At 38.3% G+C, this 19,696-nt stretch overlaps 3 protein-coding genes across 4 annotated transcripts; 2 read left to right on the top strand and 1 right to left on the bottom strand.

Moving 5' to 3' along the window:
- The first annotated feature begins 3,393 nt into the window (after positions 1-3,393).
- On the top strand, positions 3,394-7,744 carry LOC137737198 (lipase-like). Of its 2 annotated transcripts, none has more exons than XM_068476605.1 (11): positions 3,394-3,534; positions 3,650-3,719; positions 4,409-4,488; positions 4,797-4,862; positions 4,941-4,988; positions 5,074-5,141; positions 5,385-5,457; positions 5,534-5,695; positions 6,053-6,247; positions 6,760-6,848; positions 7,035-7,744. In XM_068476605.1, the coding sequence occupies exons 2-11, from the start codon at positions 3,653-3,655 to the stop codon at positions 7,246-7,248; spliced, it is 1,062 nt and encodes a 353-aa protein (XP_068332706.1). In that variant the 5' UTR covers positions 3,394-3,534; positions 3,650-3,652; the 3' UTR covers positions 7,249-7,744. The 2 variants fall into 2 exon arrangements, with proteins under 2 accessions (XP_068332706.1, XP_068332705.1); XM_068476604.1 differs by having other exon boundaries at positions 3,394-3,562; positions 7,035-7,742.
- A 382-nt stretch (positions 7,745-8,126) lies between these two features.
- On the bottom strand, positions 8,127-9,422 carry LOC137736571 (uncharacterized). The gene is made up of 2 exons (XM_068475820.1): positions 8,731-9,422; positions 8,127-8,466 (listed from the first exon to the last, which is right to left on the bottom strand). Exons 1-2 carry the CDS (start codon positions 9,332-9,334, stop codon positions 8,327-8,329), a joined length of 744 nt encoding a protein of 247 aa, XP_068331921.1. The 5' UTR covers positions 9,335-9,422; the 3' UTR covers positions 8,127-8,326.
- Positions 9,423-16,196: 6,774 nt separating this feature from the next.
- On the top strand, positions 16,197-19,550 carry LOC137737178 (E3 ubiquitin-protein ligase MIEL1-like). Its single transcript, XM_068476579.1, has 12 exons — positions 16,197-16,410; positions 16,532-16,619; positions 16,736-16,792; positions 16,981-17,013; positions 17,131-17,208; positions 17,419-17,462; positions 17,569-17,609; positions 18,354-18,436; positions 18,533-18,624; positions 18,710-18,779; positions 18,911-18,952; positions 19,103-19,550. The coding sequence occupies exons 1-12, from the start codon at positions 16,361-16,363 to the stop codon at positions 19,226-19,228; spliced, it is 804 nt and encodes a 267-aa protein (XP_068332680.1). The 5' UTR covers positions 16,197-16,360; the 3' UTR covers positions 19,229-19,550.
- The last annotated feature ends 146 nt before the right edge of the window (positions 19,551-19,696 follow it).

The following is a 19,696-nucleotide window of genomic DNA, read 5'->3' as shown; positions in this document are numbered from 1 at the left end:
CACAAACAAGGGCAACATGAAAAATTTCATCCAACTTTACCATAGATTGGATAGTCCTTAATGACTATATTTTTGGGAACTGTTATTAGCACTCTAGAAATTTCAATCTACACTCATTACCAGTGTTTTTTTTTTTCTAATTATAAAAAGTTTGAAGTGCAAAATAAAATTTTTAGAATGTCAATAACAATTTCCATATTTTTAGCCATCTTCAATTTGAAACACATAAAAAAGTGTGTATATCTTTCCCCTTTTTTGAATAGGAAACCATCAAATAATCACAGCTCAACCCCTTTTTGTGCTAGATAGAAAGCTTAACGGAGTTAAGATAAGATACAAAATTAAAGATTTTAGAAAGTTGACATGACAGATCGCTTAAAATTTGAGTTCATATGACAAATTGAAAAAAAATTCATTTGACATTTCACAAAATTCCCTTTCTCCATACTCCAATGTGACATCCCGTCCCGGAATTATCGAAAACGTACGTATGAAATTACAATTTTGCCCCTAGTACGTTTTTCGTCACGTTGTGGGGTTATTTTGTGTGTGGTGGCAAGTGGAGGGCCACACACACACACTGACTCACTCTCCCTCTCCCTCTATCCCTGTCCCGTGTCTCTCTCTCTCCCTTCTTTCTTCTTCTTCCTTATGTGAGTGTACGGACACACCAAGGACCTTCAAACCATCACAGATCGAAGGAACCAACTACACCATTCGACTCGTGAGGTCGAGGCGAGCTCAGCCATACCATTTTCAGGTGAGGAATCCTTGGTTTTCACGTCGATTCATCAATGGCCGATTTGGGTACTGTTCATGCAAAGTTTGTACATTAAGTTTTTGGGTTTTCTGAGCTCGTGGTTGTGTTTGTGAGGTTCCCAGGAGCGTCGGAGTAGCTCGTTGGACGATTTTGGACGTCGGGAAGGCCTGGTTCGAGGTTGGCCGAGCTTGGAGTTTTTGGACAGGTATAATCTCTTAGTTTTAGCCCTTAAAACTTGTGTAACGTGATTCTACTAGTTTAGGGCTTTCTTTTGGTCCAAGAATCATAGAAAATGGTTAAGAAACGAAGGAGAATAGTGAGTTTAAACTTTTCCCAGTTTTCCGGCGACCGGAGTTCGGCGAGGGTAGACCGGAGAAGAAACCAGAATATTCCGTTAAGTTTAACGGAATATTCCTAACGGCAGTAACGGCATCCGGTTATATTTGACGGAATATTCCGTCAGTTTAACGAAATATTCCTGACGGCGTCTGTTAACACCGTCAGTGTGCCTGGCACGTGGCCGCGCGTGGGGGGCGCGTAGGTCCGTGCCTGTGCTGGCGCGTGGGGGCGCGTGCGGGGTCCAAAAATTATTTTAAAATTATGGTTGTGATCCTGAGGTTGTGTAGAGCACGTTGGTATATTCATTTGTCCATTTTGAGCAATGTATGAGAAGTTATTACGAGAAACGGGTTATGTGCTTTAAAGTTAACGTTTTTATAGTTGTTTCGCATCTAGGTGACACGTACCCAGAGGACGAGCGTGCACACGCGAGGCAGGGGGGCTACGACCCTTCTACATACCAGTGAGTGGGCTTTTGTTTTCCGTATATACCTGTATACATTTATATTCCCAGAAATTGATTAAAAAGGGTTATTTACATTATGCCATGCACTTTATTATTATCGTTTATGCATCATTGCATGCATTATTAGTGGCATACATATACATATGCATATTGGGTGCTGTGGACGCGCAGGTAAGTGCCAGGTAAGTGACATTCACGTTTATGTTTCAGTAGTGGTTTGAGATGCCTAGAGAACTCATAACCTGCACCCCCGGTGTTAGTGCTCCCGCCCAGAGTAGGGCACAGTCCTTCACGTGATGTTCACCTCCCGCACCACACGTTCAGCTTGGATCCAAGTTAGGTGCATAGGCCTGTCGTACAGACCACATTAGGTGGTTCCGACTCGTAGGTGACCCGCGATTAGTCGCACAGTCTTCACGTGATCGTAGCACTAGAGCGTATATATATATATATATGTTACACCCAGGCCTGTCGTACAGACCACCTTGAGTGGTTCCGACTCGTGGGCAGGTTCAGTTTTAGAGTTAAGATTTGAGCTCTAGATGCAGCCGTACAGGTCACGTTAGGTGACTCCGGCTGCCAGATGTTATGATGTTGATATGATTTATACCTGGGCACTTACATTCATTTTGAGGCTTTGGCATGGCATATCTTGAGCATGATTGGCATATCCTTGAGCATGTTGTGCATGTTTATACATACGTACATATGTTTATTTTCTGGGAAGTATACAGGTTTTACGGCGAGGGGTTAGATTGTATTTTGCTAAATGGTTTTCAAAGAGCTTTGTTTTTGCCCACTCACGCTTTTGTTTTGCGCCCCTCCAGGTTCTAGTTGCTTAACCGTTGCGGTGGTTTTCCCTTGAGAGCTTTTCGGCGTTCTGACAGACACTCCACATTGTAGGGTCGCCTTCGGGCGTACTACTGTTGTCGTTTTATTTGGACTGCTATAGACCTGCTCTGAATTTGTATCGCACTAACTAGCACTTATTCTAATACTTGTATGCTAGTTTTTAATTATTCGTACTTTTATATTACTACTTACTAGCTTCCGCACGTGCACATGGCTACGTCACCTTTGTGTGACGGCCAGCACGCTCCGATCTCGGTCGGGGTGTGTCACCAAAGTATCCATACAAAATTTATTCCTTTAATAAAATAGTACCACTATACTTTCTCAATTTGATTGAGATACAATTGAGTTTCATTTATCAAAATCTTGACTTAACTTTTTCCTTATTTAATAAAACGAGGATTCGAATTAAAGAGATGTTTTTCAATATTGGGAAGTTAAGAATCGTAAGGCCAATAGGTAGTTTGTACAATCTAGACTTATTTTGGACGTAGTTTGCTTCTAATTGATTTACATATAGAGGCGCAAACATAAATACATTACTTAGAGCAAGTGTGTTTTCTCTCGTTCAAAACTCCATCTATGTACTTTTAAATAATTTAAAATAAAATATCAATTATATCGAAGAACAAAATAAGTTCACATACATCAAAAGATATGTTGACATGATAAAATTGGTCAACAAATAAAAAAATATAATGATTAGCAAGGTTGTTGAAAAAAATTAGAAAGGGGGAAAATTCATGTGATCCAAACCCAATCCTATACGAAATTAAAATACACATCAGCACGTGCAATTCCACACGCTTCAAACATCGGCAATGTACCGTAATTACCCTCCAATCGTGGCCCTCAAAAACACTTAGAGACAAGATCAACGGCTAAGGAACAGATAAATAAAGGATAATTTCGGAAGTCTACACAAAACGAACAAACTAGTTTTCTCTTTTGCCTCGTCAACTGCTTTTCTTCGGTCTCCCTCTACAATCTCGCCGTGTTGCCAACCACCACAGCAAGATATTCGAAACGGTGCGTCGCGATCATACCACGGTTGCACGGTCGCAAAATCCACCTAAATTCGATAGTCTTCGGAGCTCCGAAGCCGCTGCTGGGTGGGGTGAGTGGAGTGGGACGTCGTGGCGGTGGTCGGTTTCTCTAATTTTCTGATTGTTTGAAAGTAATAATTGCTGAATTGTGCCCTAATTTGTTTTTATTTGCTGTGAAATTATCAGGCCATGGAGAAAAGAAGATGGCTGGTATTGGTAATATTAACGTGGATGTTTGTTTTCTCTGCTGGGAGAGGTAAATTTTCAATTTTTGCATCAAAAGTTTTATCTTTTATGTTTTATTAAACATGTTTATGTTCATGGCGGTTGATTAGAGGCTTTTTCGTTGTGTATATCGAAATTGTAAATTGGGTTTGAAGGGAATTTGATGGTTGGAGAAGAATTAGTTCAGGGGATTCAATGGGTCATTAGAGTCATTATTCTCGTTTGGAAGTGCTTTTAGAATAGCTAAGCAAACCAAAAGCCCTTATGACAAGGTTTGGTAGAGAAAGTTAAAAGTGCTTCGCAGTTTTGAAAGTGAAAGTGCTTCCTGATTTATGAAATCCATTTAATAGAAGCACTTTCAGTAAAAGCGCTTATGAATAGAAGTGCTATTTAGAAAAGAATTTGCAAACTGTCTATGAATGCCTTTGCAACAACGTGGTGCTTGTTGGTTTTACCTTCTCATAGATTACTAAAGGATGGTTTGGTATCAGTCTGTTAGGGACTAAAGAGGTTCTATATTCACTTAGGAGAAGATAATATGTGATGAGAACTGTACCATTATAAACTGGTGGTGTACATCAGATTCTTTGTGTATTTTTGTTTCGTTTTTGTTTTTGGGTTGTGCAGAATTATAGATCAAAATAGTTGGAGGCAGAATTTAGTTGTTTTGAACTTCTCGGACCCATTTTAACTGGGAGTAATTTCTTCTTACAAATGCAGAACTGAAAATTAAGCACAACGATCATGGCCCCATATACAATCATACGCTTGCCACTATACTAGTGCGATATGCTTCTACAGTAAGTTTCATCAGATTTTTGCTTGTGTCACCATTTATGGGGATTTGGTTTGTAAAAATTTATGTTACAGAAACATTTAGCCTCACCATTTCCCTTGCAAATCTTTACCATAAGCGTTGTCACTTGTCAGTCATGGTATGTTGTAATTGTGACATAGAAAAAGGTTGGTTTATGGGAAGTATTGAATCTGTCTAAATAATGAGGAAACCAAATGGAGATTTTCTGGATTATATATCAAGATTTGAATTATTAGAGTATGTACCTGCTATAAGGTCCGTAACAATTGAAATCAATTTCTGCTCTTGTAGGTTTATTTGTCAGATTTGTCGGAGCTGTTTACTTGGACATGCTCATGCTGTAATGACTTGATTAAGGTACGGAGGCGTATCTGATTAATTTGAAATTCCTATGCTTGAAAATCGTTGCCCTTATTCCTCATTTCAATGGAACAGGGGTTTGAAATGATAGAGATTATTGTTGATGTCCAGCATTGCTTACAGGTGCAATTTCATAGTTCAGCCTGGTTTTATGTGTTAAAGTTATTTCTTTGCTGCCTCTGTATGACATAGTCATTACTTTTTCCAGGCTTTTGTTGGAGTGGCACAAGATCCCAATGCTATTATAATTGCATTTAGAGGGACTCAGGAACACAGGTGCGGTGCTAGAGTATTTATCATTCTCAATTAAAGCTTCTGCTGAATTATTTATTGAGCCCAAACTATGACATAGGTGAAGAGAAAATTGAAACATACATTGAATAAGGATGTGGATTCAGAACGTAATGGAAAATTATATCTACGTTTGTTTGCTTTTCCTTTAAATATAACTATATGTATCCCTATGGGCATACAGAATTGGATTGAAGACTTATTTGTGGATTTACTTTATGTGTACAGCATACAGAATTGGATTGAAGACTTATTTTGGAAACAACTTGATCTAGATTACCCTGGCATGCCTGATGCAATGGTATTGCAGTAAAGTTTCTCTACTTTGTTACTTGCTGGAATGTAAAGTATCAGTTCTCATTCTTTTTCTGTTTTAGGTGCACCACGGGTTTTATAGTGCTTACCACAACACAACCATACGCCCTGGAATTCTAAATGCTGTGGAAATAGCCAGGGAATATTATGGAGATATTGGCATCATAGTTACAGGACATTCAATGGGAGGGGCAATGGCTTCATTTTGTGCTCTTGATCTAAGGGTAATCATAATTAAGCCAGTCTCCATTTTGCAAGATATGTTTGAGTTTTTCTTTCACTACCGTTCATCTTGTTTTCAGTCGTCAGTATACCTGTCAGAGCCTGACTCATGTGTTTTATAACTTGGTTATTGCCAATTGAGCTTTGATTGGTTTTTTTTTTTTTTTTCCCTTTCATTTTAACTGATCAAGATATGTTAGTATGCCAACAACATTTCTTGAATGGCATAAATGTTGAACTTATTCCAGAGGGGTGTTTGAATAGTTCAATTGCATTCACTGCTTGCTGAAATTGTAGTCTATTCTGGAAGCATGTTCTTCAAACCGGTAACATTGAATGTTTTTTTTTTTAATTCCCAGGTCAATCAGAAAGAGAAAAATGTTCAAGTTATGACATTTGGACAACCTCGTATTGGTAATGCAGCTTTTGCATCATACTATAGTACACTTGTACCAAACAGTATACGAGTAACAAATGCACATGATATGGTGCCTCATTTACCTCCATACTATACTTATTTTCCTCAGAAGACATACCACCACTTTCCACGAGAGGTATTCTCTTAGCTGACATTGCTGGATTACTTATGCCTTGACTTTGAAACTATAAGATCTATTAGAAAAATAAACCGATTAAGTAGTTTCTTCTAGCAAATCTATCTGTAGCAAATTTTCAGTATTTTACGTTTTTCTAACCCACAGAGGAGGATTAGTTACACATTCAGTTCAAAGCCTTTAAGATCAATAAAAAAATAAACTGATTAAGTAGTTTTTTGTAAAATGTCTGTTTGTGGCTAGGGTTTCAATTTTTATGCTCTTTATATAATGCCAATTATTTCTGAATAGCTTAAGATTATGTGAAATATTTGTAAGTCATGAGAATATTGTCAGATGATATCCAAATTACAATTTCTGGTCATATTTTGAATAGGTTGATGAATATTATTGAACACGACTCCTTGATATACACTTGCACACGGCACTTGGATCATAATTTCGTATATTTATGACATTTTTTTGGGAGTTTCTTTCTCTTCAGACCATTGAAAGCCTTATTCTGATTCTAGGTGTGGCTTTATAACCTTGAAGTTGGAAGTCTTGTTTATGAAGTTGAGAAAATCTGTGATGAATCAGGCGAGGACCCAACGTGCAGCAGGTAATCCAAGTCTTCGTTGTGATATCATTGAGAGTTGTCTCTTTGATTCCGTTCTTTCATCATGTTTCGACACATAGCAGCTCGCTGGTGCAGTCTTCTATGGTTAGAATAATAATAAAATAATGAAGTTGAAAAGAATAATCTGATCCCAAAAATATGATACAAGTTCTTGGGACGCTTTTGCAGGTCAGTGAGTGGGAACAGCATTTCGGACCATTTAGTTTATTATGGTGTTGACTTAATGGCCAAGACATGGAGACGGTGCAAAATTGTGATCGGTACTGGTATAGCAGACTACAGCAGAACAGATCTTGGAGGAAATTTTATACTGTCCAGAGATCTTGCAACTTCTGTTCTCAAGTTGAACGCAGCGCCTGACACTGGGGCAAAACCTCTGTAGATTGCTGGCCATGTTTTCCCTTGGAAAAATCTGAGAGAGGTCAGTTGTAGGTATATGTCCTGGGAAAGCTGTTTCGTTGTATGCCTAAAAGCTCTTGCTTTTCAGAAGCCATAGCTGATGAACATCGTGGGTTATGATGGGGCTGCGGATGACTTGTGTATATATGAATGTGCTCATCTTCATTCTTTGGATTGCTGACATTGTGTTGTATATATAATGGTTGTTCGCTACGCAGAAATGTTACAGTTTGCGTAATAATAAGTATACCAATTACTTATTAGATCAAATACTTTTGGATCTTTGGGCTCACCGGTTTAGCTCGGTTGTCAACCCAGGAGAAGATCTTAGGTGCAACCGGGTTTTATAACGAGACCACATTGACGTAACGCTGGTCAAATGACGCTACATTTCCTTATCATTTCCAGTGGGTTTAATCAATTAACCTACCAAGCCCGTGCGGTGCTTTAATTTGATTACACGGACACGTTGACACTACGTTTTCATCCCTTATAATTCAAGCGGCTTAATCAATTAACCAAGTAAGATGGTCCAAAATTCAAATGTCATTTCTGGTTCAAGCATAGGAAACCACCAGGAAATGCCTTCCCGTCAAAGTTTCTTCATTTTTACTGTAAGATAATTTTATAAATTACTCTAATTTACATGGAGGCGGATTCAAGTATATAGGTGCAACGAGGTTGACATTCTGTCATGGCTAACCGGTCTAATTCACGTCTACCTATTACATTAATATTAAGTGGTTGAATTTGGTCGAATTTGGTCGATAAAAGCGAAATTGAACAAATTTTGAAACAGAAAGTAATTCCAAGAATACAACAGACAGTACTACTACATATTCTCTGTTCAAGTTACATGTTATATGCATAGCAAGATCAGCTTTGGAGGACAGCAGAAAACCTATAAAAACTAGGTGATTGATCAATTACAAACACAAAAGCTGAGCGAGAAGCTTTAGCTTTCCTAATTTAACTGCCCTTCGCACTTAGCTTGTCTTCTCATCCTTGGCTGGGGAATCACCCACATATTGTTCCTGCACTCAATTATTTGTAGATTCAGATTAATTCTTCACTTCTTCAGCAGGGATTGAAACTTCAGGTTCAGCGGCTTCAGCCACTTCAGCTTCAACAGTGGTTGTAACTGCCACTTCTGTTTCCTTCACCGAATTCTCCTCCGGTTTCTTTACAGGCTCTTCTGCACCTACACAATAACCAAATTAAATTAGCAGACATTACGTTAGATGGTAATATACATGTTTCCAAACGTATGTTTATATTGTCAAACTATGCGTTTGCTTGATACGTTTGTAGCGAAATTGGACACAATCAATAGGTCAGATTCACAGTTCGGCAAGAGAATGCTTCCCTTCAGAAATAAGACCTACTCGACGTGATCATGCATGCATGCAAATATATATAGTTTTTTTTTAAATGTTGAAATAAAGCTACATTGAGGTTTACAAACCCTTATTTTGTGTCTCCACCGCTGGAGCCTTTGTTTCTGCAGCTGGCAGATGTAATTCGTTATCGTCCTCTGCAATATCATCATCTACCTTGAAGTGCAAGTTTCCCTTACTTCCATGGCGTGGAGTATAATAGTCCGACGTCCCAGACCGTCCCTCAGAAATAATCGCGTCAATTCCCTCCTCATCCAATTTCCTCGACGAAAAGAAACGATTCGGAGAACCATGCGAAATCAATCTCCCCGCGGCCTCGTCGTGCTCTTCTTTGTCACCTTTTTCCAATACTTCCTTACCACCATCTTCTCCGTCCTTGTTATTTACCTTTATGTCCTTCACATTCACATTCACATTCACATCATCGGCCACCGCAGACGCCTCACCACCACCACCAACATTATTGGCGATCGCATTGTCCTCCTTGACTTGTTCTTCTTGTTGGTCATGTTGTTGTTGGTGTTGCACCGATGAGTTTGCGGCGCTGTCATTGTTTTCAAGGACGGTTTCTATGTCTTTGCTCTTCTTGGAAGGATCGGCAACACTCGATTTCTTGCGGCGGAGGATGGTGTTGGTGGTGGCAACCGCCAGCTTTGATTCCCCGCAACCCATTTTTCTATATTTTGTGTGTTGTTAGGTCTCGGAGATGTAAAGATCAGGGTAATCAAGAGAGACCGAGACAGAATAATTAATGTCTCGAGCTCCCTTTAATAATATGAGGCAGAAAGAGATGTGACAAATGGAAGAAATGGAAGCTGTTTTTTTTTTGTTTTTTTTTTTTTTTGTTATTTGTTTGTGTTGGAGCTGTGGTTTGAACGGGTGTAATTTGGTGGCGTGCATATGTGATATGTGTACGTAGCTTATATATACAACCGTTTTATTCGTTGTGTTTTGAAGGTGGAGATGGGTTTATATCTTGGCAGCTCATCATCATTAACACAACAATGTGGCTTGGTGTATTTTTAGATATATATGTAAAGTGGCAGCCAGGCTAGCTATAGGTTAGTGATTATAAGGAAACATTTTACTGATGAGTTTTACATATAATTATTGTGTTGGTTTATTGTGTGACTTATCTTAACTCTCTAAAAGATTAGAATATTTTTGCATCAAGAAAAAAAAAGAGCAAACTTGGATTAAAGTGAGACAAACTACAATTGGTTTGGATTGGTTTAGTTTGACCTATTTGGGAAACACCTACGTTGCACCAAATAGCATGTATCATTTATACTGTTTTTGTTGGAAATATATGCAAATAATATAAGGGAATTCGATATAGGACATACCTAGCGGAATGAAAAATTCTGGATCGCTGTCTCATTTTTATGAACAGTTGCTCGAAGCACAAATAAGGACATCTCCAGAGAAGGATTTAGGGCTGGTTTGGTATTGATGTGCTTTGAAAAAAAGTTGCTTCTGCTGTGCTGTGAGAATAAGCAGCTGTGAAATAAAGCAGCAGAGTGTTTGGTAAACTTTTTTGTAAAAGTGCTTTTGAAAAAAAAAAGCAGTATTAGAGTGTTTGGTAAACTTTTATGTAAAACAGATGTGAAAAAAAGCCGATTTTTCAAAGCTAGGTTTTGTAGCTTCTTGTTTTTGGCTTTTTTTCATCCAAAACTGTGAAAAAAAGCTGAAGCTGAGTGTTTACCAAACACAAAAGCAGCTCTCAGCTTTTTTTTATAGCAGCTTTTTTCAGAATCACCTCAGTACCAAACCAGGTCTTAGTTGTATCTACCCTAGCTAGATTGCCTATGTACCTTGTGCCAATGCACAAGGACCAAACACAATATTAATCCATCCAACATAGGGTGTGGTATTGATATGTGTTCTTTGTCCCACATTGACTGCTTTATTCTCTTGCCCTCCTAGCCACTATATGAAGAGGGCTTTGGGGAAGAGAGAAGAAAAACTAAGGGAGACAATTCTCTTTTCTCTTTTCTCTCCACTCTTCTAGTAATCTTTTTCTCTCTGAGTTCCCATGGTAACATATGAGAATTAGATGAGCTAATTGAGATGATGCCAATACTCTATGTGGATGAATGTGAGATGTAAGATTTATATAATATTTGCATTATATAAAACACTCTTAATCCATCCAATATAGGGTGTGTTATTAATGTGTTCTTTGTCCCACATTGACCGTTTCATTTCTCCTCTCCTTTGGGGAAGGGAGAAGACACACCAAGAGAAAATGAAACGATTGATGTAGATCAAAAAACACATGTGAATAACACACCTTATATTAGGTAAATTAATATTGTGTTTTATATAATGCAATTATTATAGAAATCCTACATCTCTCAAGAGAAAATGAAACGATTGATAGAACAAAAAACACATGTGAATAACACACCTTGTATTGGGTGGATTAATATTGTGTTTTATATAATACAATTACCATGGAAATCCTGCATCTCTCAATCACCCAGAGAGTGTTGGCATCATCTCAATTAGCTCATCTAATTCTCATCCATTATTGTTTACCTCATACAAGAATTAAGAGAGAAAAAGAGTGAAGAGATTTTCCCCCTCTCTATAGAGTTAAGAAAATTATTTATCTTGGTGTGTCTTCTCAATTCCCCAAAGCCCTCTTTATATAACAACTAGGTGATGAAGAGAAAATGAAACGGTCAATGTGGGACAAACAACACATCAATACCACATCTTATATTAGGTGGATTAATATTGTGTTTTATGTAATACAATTATTATAATCACCATCTTATATATTGACAACATGTCCTTATTATTAGATGGGTATAGTTAGTTATTTGATGTGGTGTTGAAGGTATTGCGCGGAAATTCTCCAATAACATTAGTCGAAAATTGCTTATTGTCGATGAATTAAGATGACAGCACACACTCAATGCAACTGCATTATAAGAGAAAAAAATAGTGAGCAACAAGTCAACAACTACCCTAATTAGTAATTATATTGGTAACTGTTGTTGGGAAGACGATGACGTTGTGACACATCCCGATTAAAATCAAGGCGTGCTGCCCGTCATGTGAGGGTGACGTAGTCATGTGCATAGTGCGGAAGCAAAAGATAATAATAAAAGTACGAATAACAAAAAAACCAAACTACTAAAAAAAAACTGGTTAAGGTAACACACTAATACGAGACTAAGCGTGATAAACATAATCAGAGCACAAAGAGCTTAAGTGCAGTCCAGAAGAACGAATACTAATTACACAATACCCAAAGGTGATCCTACATTTGTGACGTTCTGTCAGAACCACCGTCAAGTCCTCGTGAGCCACCAAAGCGCTTCTAACTAGAACCTGGAGGGGCGCAAAACAGAAAATGTGAGCGGGCAAAAACAAAGTTTTTCAAAATCATTTCATTATCAAAATTTCTAATCCCTCGCCGTAAAACCTGTGTAGTTTCCCAGAAAATAGAATATACACATATATCGAAAACATGTCCAGAAATATGCCATGTCGAATGCCTCCACATAAAATGTAAGTAACCCAGGTAATGTCAATCAATGCAAGTAACATGTCAACCGGAGTCACCTAATGTGACTTGTACGGCTGAATCTAGAGCTCAAATCTCCAACTCATTAACTATACCTGCACACGAGTCGGAACCACCTAAAGTGGTCTGTACGACAGGACTGGGTGCAAATAAATACGCTCAAGTGCTACGATCACTTGAAGACTGGGTGAATAATCGTGGGTCACCTACGAGTCGAAACCACCCATAGTGGTCTGTACGACAGGACTGTGCACTTAACTTGGATCCAAGATGAGCGTGTGGTGCGGGAGGTGAACATCACGTGAAAGACTGTGCCGTACTCTGGGTGGGAACACTAACACCGGGGGTGCAGGTTATGAGCTCTCTATGTATCTCACATAGCCACTAATTCACAATTATAAGCCATAAACTTACCTGGCACTTACCTGTGCGTCCGCAGGACTAAACATACATATATGCAACTACTAATGCATAAATAAATCGGCAAACGCTATGCATGACATTTAAAACATATAAACATTCAATTTCATTTTCTGGGAAAAACCACAAGTATATAAGTATATACGGAAAACCAAAAGCCCACTCATTGATATGTAGAAGGGTCGTAACCCCCTTGCCTCGAGTGACTGTGCTCGTCCTCAGGATAGGTCTCACCTATATGCGAAACAACTATAAAACGTCAATTTAAAGCACATAACCAAAACTAGGTAATAACTTCTCATACAATGCTCAAATGGGATGGTTAGAACCTACTCAACCTCACGAACATCCCCATATTTTTAAAATAATTTTCCAAGACCCCACGCGCCGCCACGCGCCGGCGAGGGCACGGCCTTACGCGCCGCCACGTGCCAGTCACACTGACGGTGTTAGTTAACGCCGTCAGGAATATTCTGTTAAACCCTAATGGATTCCGTTAAATCTGACTGACGGCGTCAATCCAAAACTGACGGAATATACCGCTTTCTTCTCCGGCGAAACGCCGGTCGCCGGAAACCTGGAAATTTTTCAAATCCTTCGTTCTCACTCGTTTCTTCACCAATTTCTATGAAATTTGCACCAATGGAAAGTTGGAGATGAGAAGAACAACGTTATACCTGTTTGAAACCTCAAAGATCACAGGATCTCGCCGGAAAAATTCAAGAAAAATCGGCCAAACTTGCAACTCACGATCCCGACGTCCAATTCCACTCAATGAACCACCCTGAGCTTCCTAAGGACCTCACTAAGCTTCCTATAAGCTTCAAATTCCCTGAAAGTCAATAATTCACGTGTGCATGAACAGTGACCAAATCGGAGATTCCTGGTTCGACGTGAAATCGAAGGATTCCTTACCTGAATTTGGTATGGTTGAACTCGTATGATCCTCACGAACACAAAGGTACCATTTTCCACTTCGATCTGCAACGTTTGCAAGGGTTTTGAACCCCGTTCGTACAAGTGAGAATGAGAGAGAGAGAGAGTGTGTTCGAGACAGAGAGAGACACGAGAGAAGAAGATGATATGGATGTGGTGAGTGTGTGGTCCAGATGCAACCAACAAAACCACAAAACAATCACCCCAAAATGACAAATAACTACCAAAGGTAAAATCGTCATTTTCACACCTACGGTACGAATAATTCGGAACCGGCTGTCACACGTTGTCCATAAGAAATGGTGATAAAAAATTAAAAATATATAGAACAATGTTAGACACATCAAATTTGTCCTTTAATTCTAGTTGGAATTTGATTAATATGGTGTTTCTACCTTTTACACACCTTTTGTTAATTTATGAGGTTTAATCATCCTCAATTCATTTGATCTGATGCCTGAAAATTGAGAAGAAGTGTGCGAAAGGTAAAGGGAATATGTGGACAACACCATCCTTTAACATTTGCTAAATATTAAAACTCCACCATTCAACTCTTTCTCACTCTCTTGGAAAATTCATAAAATATTAAATTTATTAAAATAGAGATTGTTGTTGAAGATGTAAAGTTAAACTCACTAACTATAATAGTTTTTCAACGCTGTTCACTAGCTAATTTAGCAAAAATTTAAACTCTTGAAGATGCTCTGACCATTGTTTTATGTAAAGGAAGAACTCAAATGTTAAATAGTAAGTAACTTAATACAACACTATTCACTTATTCGAGCTCGCTCTATAATATTTTGTCATAACCTAAATTGATCATTTTAATGGGTATAACTGAAAGACCATCCCTGCACAATTTCATTAGAATCAGAAGACGTTTAGGTATTTGATTGTATCTTGATAAATAGACAAACACAATATCATTGATAAACCATGAATATTCACAACAACAACTAAAAGGCTAAATCCTTTCCAATTCAAGTGAACTTTAGCAAAAATAATCTATAAATGAGAACCTTAAAAATAAACAGTAAGAATCATGATATTACTTGATATTTGTATATAAATACACATTTGAAGTGACACTGCCATCAGTACCCCCAATCCCCACTCCCCACTCCCATCTCCCACGCATTTGAACTGAAGAGAGATGCAGACCGTGATCGCAGACTGTAATGACATACAACTGGTTAGATTTTCTGCCTACGATCTAATAGATGAAACCTCAAAGACTACAAGTCTCAGTGTATGTTGTACACATGTACATACTACAAATTTTCCCACTTTTCACTGTCCTTCCTTACGAGAGATTTTTCAGTGAAGTTAAAACATAAAACAATATACTATTTATCATAATACAAATGAAGGAACACGAAAAATATATGCTCTCTTTGCTTATATTATAACACGTAAGGTATCCGATTTGTATCCCGGATCGAAAAAATCTCTCCTCTGCCACACATTTGAAAAGGAGCTGCAATCTTTTGGGACCGTAATGCCAGAAATCCAGCTTGAATGTTGCATGCATCTCAGGTTTTTCGCTAACATCCATTGCACAGACCCCTGTATATCATCATTAAACAAGATTAAATACATGGGCAAAATACAACAAGTAGGGCAACAAGAACTCGGTAATGTACAAGAAATAAGCAGTTTCGATTTCCCTTAAATCTCAAGATGCACGTGAATGTGATGTCATGTCATCTCCACCTCATATATATATATTTAAAATAATGAACATACGTTGAGATAAGAGGGCGAAAAGAAAAAACCTATCGTAGTCGAGGGTTCGTTTTTCCTCTCCATTTTCTCATCATTAGTTACAGTTTTTATAAGCCTGGATTTACCAAACATTGAAAATGAATTAACTTCTCATTTCCAAGTCTCTTTTGCTGCCAACAGAACGCAACCTAAAGTTTTTAGTTTTCTTAGGTGGACGTGAATTATTGTTTTAACGTATGGCGCTAGATTGACAATTTGATAACACAATATAACAAAATCTTACGAATCGGATAAGAAATAAATATATTGACTCAAAGTAGCGTGGGAGACAAACAAGCATGGGGAGGAAAGCTATATAAAATGATAACTTATTTCTTGCGTCTATATCAAGGCAATTGTGGAAGAATGAGAGGGATCCTTTTCTGTTATCAAACTCTCCAAGCTATGACGTCTTTTGTAAATTTTATTTATTGTGTTTTGGCGTGTGACATGCACAGAAGTAATAGATGTTGAGTATAGTCAAACATTTAGTAAATGAATCAAAGATTTAGAAAAAGGGGAAACAGGGAGACTGGGGGTGATATAATGATGCCTGGCATGTGTTTGTTAAAATGCCCGCAGGAGAGGACTAGGGGGAGGACAGGATTGCTCTTGTTTTGGTAAGCCTGCTGCCTCTCATTCTCTGCAATCCGATTCGCCAATCTCACGGCGCCTGTCCTTTTCCCTATCAACGGCCACCAGCAACTGCCAACCCCACCTTATCCTCTCTCTCTCCCTCTCTCATATCTGTCTGTCCAAGTGGGTAGCCGCAAATGCAAACATGGCCGTTGCCAAAAACAATATTAAATCTTTTCCCGCAAAACTCTATTATTTTCCATTATTTTACAGCTTAATCCTTCAAAAACCAGAAAATATTGACTATTTTAATGGAAAGGGGACCCCTTTACTTTACGTGATGGCTCGGGCTCTTTTCAAATTGAGGACTCGGACAAACAGAGCCAACCCATCCTTCCCAAATCGGGAAACTTTCATTCATTCTTTAAGCCTTCCCCTCTGCGATTCCTCCTCTTCCAACTCTCATGGAAGGCTCAGCCAATGAACGTCTCGATTTTGGGAAGATGGGTTATGGGTAATTTGCCATTCCGCCCTTCCCCTTCTTCTTCCCCGAATTTCTGCGAGAAATATGAATTGGGTTTTCGTTTTTATGGCTGATTGTTTCTGGGTTTTTGTTCTTGTTTTTCTTTCTGCAGATGCAAGCATTACAGAAGAAGATGCCAGATTCGAGCTCCGTGCTGCAACGAGATCTATCCTTGTCGCCATTGTCACAACGAAGCCACGGTATTGGTCACGTTTAACTGTGAAAAAGCATGTCAAATTTCAAATCGTGACGTTGGTGATTGGTCTGTAATATATATCTACCTGTTAGTTCATCTGGGTTTGTTTGATTTTCTCAGAGCATGTTGAGCAACCCCTTTGATCGGCATGAGCTCGTTCGCTACGATGTGAAACAAGTACGTGACATTATATCATACTCTGTGTTTGTAATTTATGTTTTTTTTGGTTTGACAAAGTGATGTTCTAAACTACTCTAATTTACGAGGAGGGAGATTCAAGCTTTGTATGTGACGTTATTCATTTATAATTTCTGTCTTTACTTTCCTAAGTGTTCTCATTGTGTTTATTTGTGTTGCTGTTTCAGGTTGTTTGTTCGGTTTGTGACACAGAGCAGCCGGTTTGTGTTCTTACTTCTTACTGTGTTGGTTCTAATCAAAATTAAATGATGGAACAAAGAAAAATGTTGTCTTGGTTCTGATCTTCTTGAATATCTAATCATCTATGTCGGTTTTAGGTTGCACGAGTTTGTACAAACTGCGGCGTCAGTATGGGGGAATATTTCTGTGACATTTGCAAATTCTATGATGATGATGTAAGCTAACTTCAATCTCAAATTTAATTATCGTACCTGGATTTTTGAAGAGCAAATACTTAGTTAAAAGTCTGTTATTTTGGCTTCATTGATTTATCAAACTTTATCTCGAAAATAACTAGATTCAGATTCGATAGTTGGTTTGTGATCTGTATATAATGTTGTTGGTTTCCTCCTCATTGAAGTAAGCTTTCCTTTTATGTGTTGCAGACCACGAAGGAACAATTTCATTGTAATGATTGTGGGATCTGCAGGTTAGTACAATGTCAGAGTTTATTTCCTTCTTCTATATGGCTGATTTTTGTCATATAATTTCGTGGCAATGGAATTTCTGCATCTGACTTTTCATACCTAAAACAGAATCGGGGGTCGTGACAAATTTTATCACTGCAAGAAATGTGGTATGTGCTTACAACCATTATGGCAATTTTGTTTCTGAAATTGGAAACTTCCCTTCTTTAATGAACTTCTTGCTATCAGTTATTCTTTGGATCAATGAAATCTGTACTTTTTAGTTTCACCTTTTGGTTTACTGAGATCTGTCCATTGCGATCGAGGTCTGGTGCTAATTTAAGTTTTGGAAATCCAATGTTGGGTTTAGATACCACCAATCTTTGATTAAACATCGTTCTGATTCTATGACAGATTCTCATTTTTAGGAATTAAATTGTGGAACTGAATGCACATTGTTGCCCTGCACTTTACCTTGTACTACCCCGCATTTGGTTTGAACTGTGCTCTCATTTATAGCATCTTATGCATAGATTGAGTGCTAGAGAAAAAATTAAGGTCGTCTATTCATCGAATGTGAGCTGTTTTCTTGCATTAAGGATGGGTCCTGGCTGTTCCTAAAATTGTGATATGTGTGCACTTCCCATTATCTTCTGTGAACTACAAATTAAGTGATTGCTTTGTTTTAATTTGTTGATATATTATAACTACCATACCGTATTAGATTTTATTTTCTATGGGAAGTTTCTCCTTTCTATTAGGGTGAGTTTTTTGTGCTTAAAATCTTTTCCAGTTCAATGGGAATTTTGCTTTTGAGTTTTGGAAACTGTGATGGATGGGGAAAAAGTTTTTACTTTGTAACATTAATGTTCTGGTAAGAGTTCAGAACATAATGATGCTTTATATTCTTTCAGGTTCTTGCTATTCAAATGGCTTACGTGATAATCACTTGTGTGTGGAGAACTCAATGCAGCATCACTGCCCTATTTGTTACGAGGTTTGTGTTGAAATGTCCGTTGTAGTTATACAATAATAGGAAACCCTTGCCGTGCCCGAACTAACAGTAAATATTCAAACATATTGTGTTCTGTAGTTCCTTTTTGACTCACTGAAAGACACTACTGTAATGAAATGCGGGCACACAATGCACTGCGAATGTTATAATGAAATGATGAAGCGTGACAAGTAAGCGGCATGACTTTAATTTCGTTAGTTTTCCATGCAAAAGATGATTACTTGATTCCTAACTCAATCTGGTTAAACGATTCAGATATTGTTGTCCGATATGCTCCAAGTCGGTGATTGACATGTCCAAAACCTGGAAGAGAATAGATGAGGAGGTAGGCTTCTCAAGTTAAAGTGCAAAGTGTGTTGCAGTTAATTCACATTTTGTGTTGGTTCTTTAGTTATCTCGGTTATGTGATGAAAATGAAGAGTTCATACTAATTAGTTGACATTTGCACACTGCCAGATAGAAGCAACTGTTATGCCTGAGGATTACCGGTATAAGAAGGTGCGTACTTTTGTCCATGTTCAGGCCTGTTTATGAAAAAAAAGGCCTCTCTGGTGTAAACTCTTGAATATCCATTCCCATGTAACATTATGCCTCACGAATTCGGAACTATTTACCAGTACAAGTCTAAGAAGCAATGTTAATTCACAGGTATGGATCCTGTGCAATGACTGCAACGACACTACCGAAGTCTACTTCCACATTATTGGGCAGAAATGCAACCACTGCAACTCATACAACACACGCACGATTGCCCCTCCAGTTCTTCCTCAATGATATCATCGAGTCTGGTAGTCGCAGTGAAAGCTTGTATGATTAATGAACAACGTAAATGGGAACTTGATTGTTATCCTCCAATTGATTCTGTACCATTGCTTTGTGATTCAAATGATTGTAATGTTGAAACGCGCCCATCGAACTCTTTCCAGGCCATTCTTCTTCTTCTTCCGATTTATATGGTTAAAAGTTGAAACCCAGGTGTGGTGACTGGTGAGTATTGGGTTGATGTAAACATTATATGTACTGTAATTCAAGGGAACGGTTTATGGACTAATGAAAGGTTTGCCACATGATAATAACCATGCCCATCTTGCTTTCATCTCTTCACATCGCCTTACTTTGTGTAGCAACTATTCCATTTTTACACAAGAGTGAATGGTCTTAACGAACTTGCGAGCATTCACTTCTGGGGTGTTGGTTTGCAAGTGGCAGGTCAAGGCTGATATAGAGTCGTTCTCTCTCACA

The sequence above is a fragment of the Pyrus communis genome, chromosome 6 (assembly GCF_963583255.1).
Source record: "Pyrus communis chromosome 6, drPyrComm1.1, whole genome shotgun sequence".
In the NCBI taxonomy this organism is placed as follows: domain Eukaryota; kingdom Viridiplantae; phylum Streptophyta; class Magnoliopsida; order Rosales; family Rosaceae; genus Pyrus; species Pyrus communis.
The sequence above is the reverse complement of the archived record's forward strand: the minus strand, read 5'-3'. Positions and strand labels throughout refer to the sequence as shown.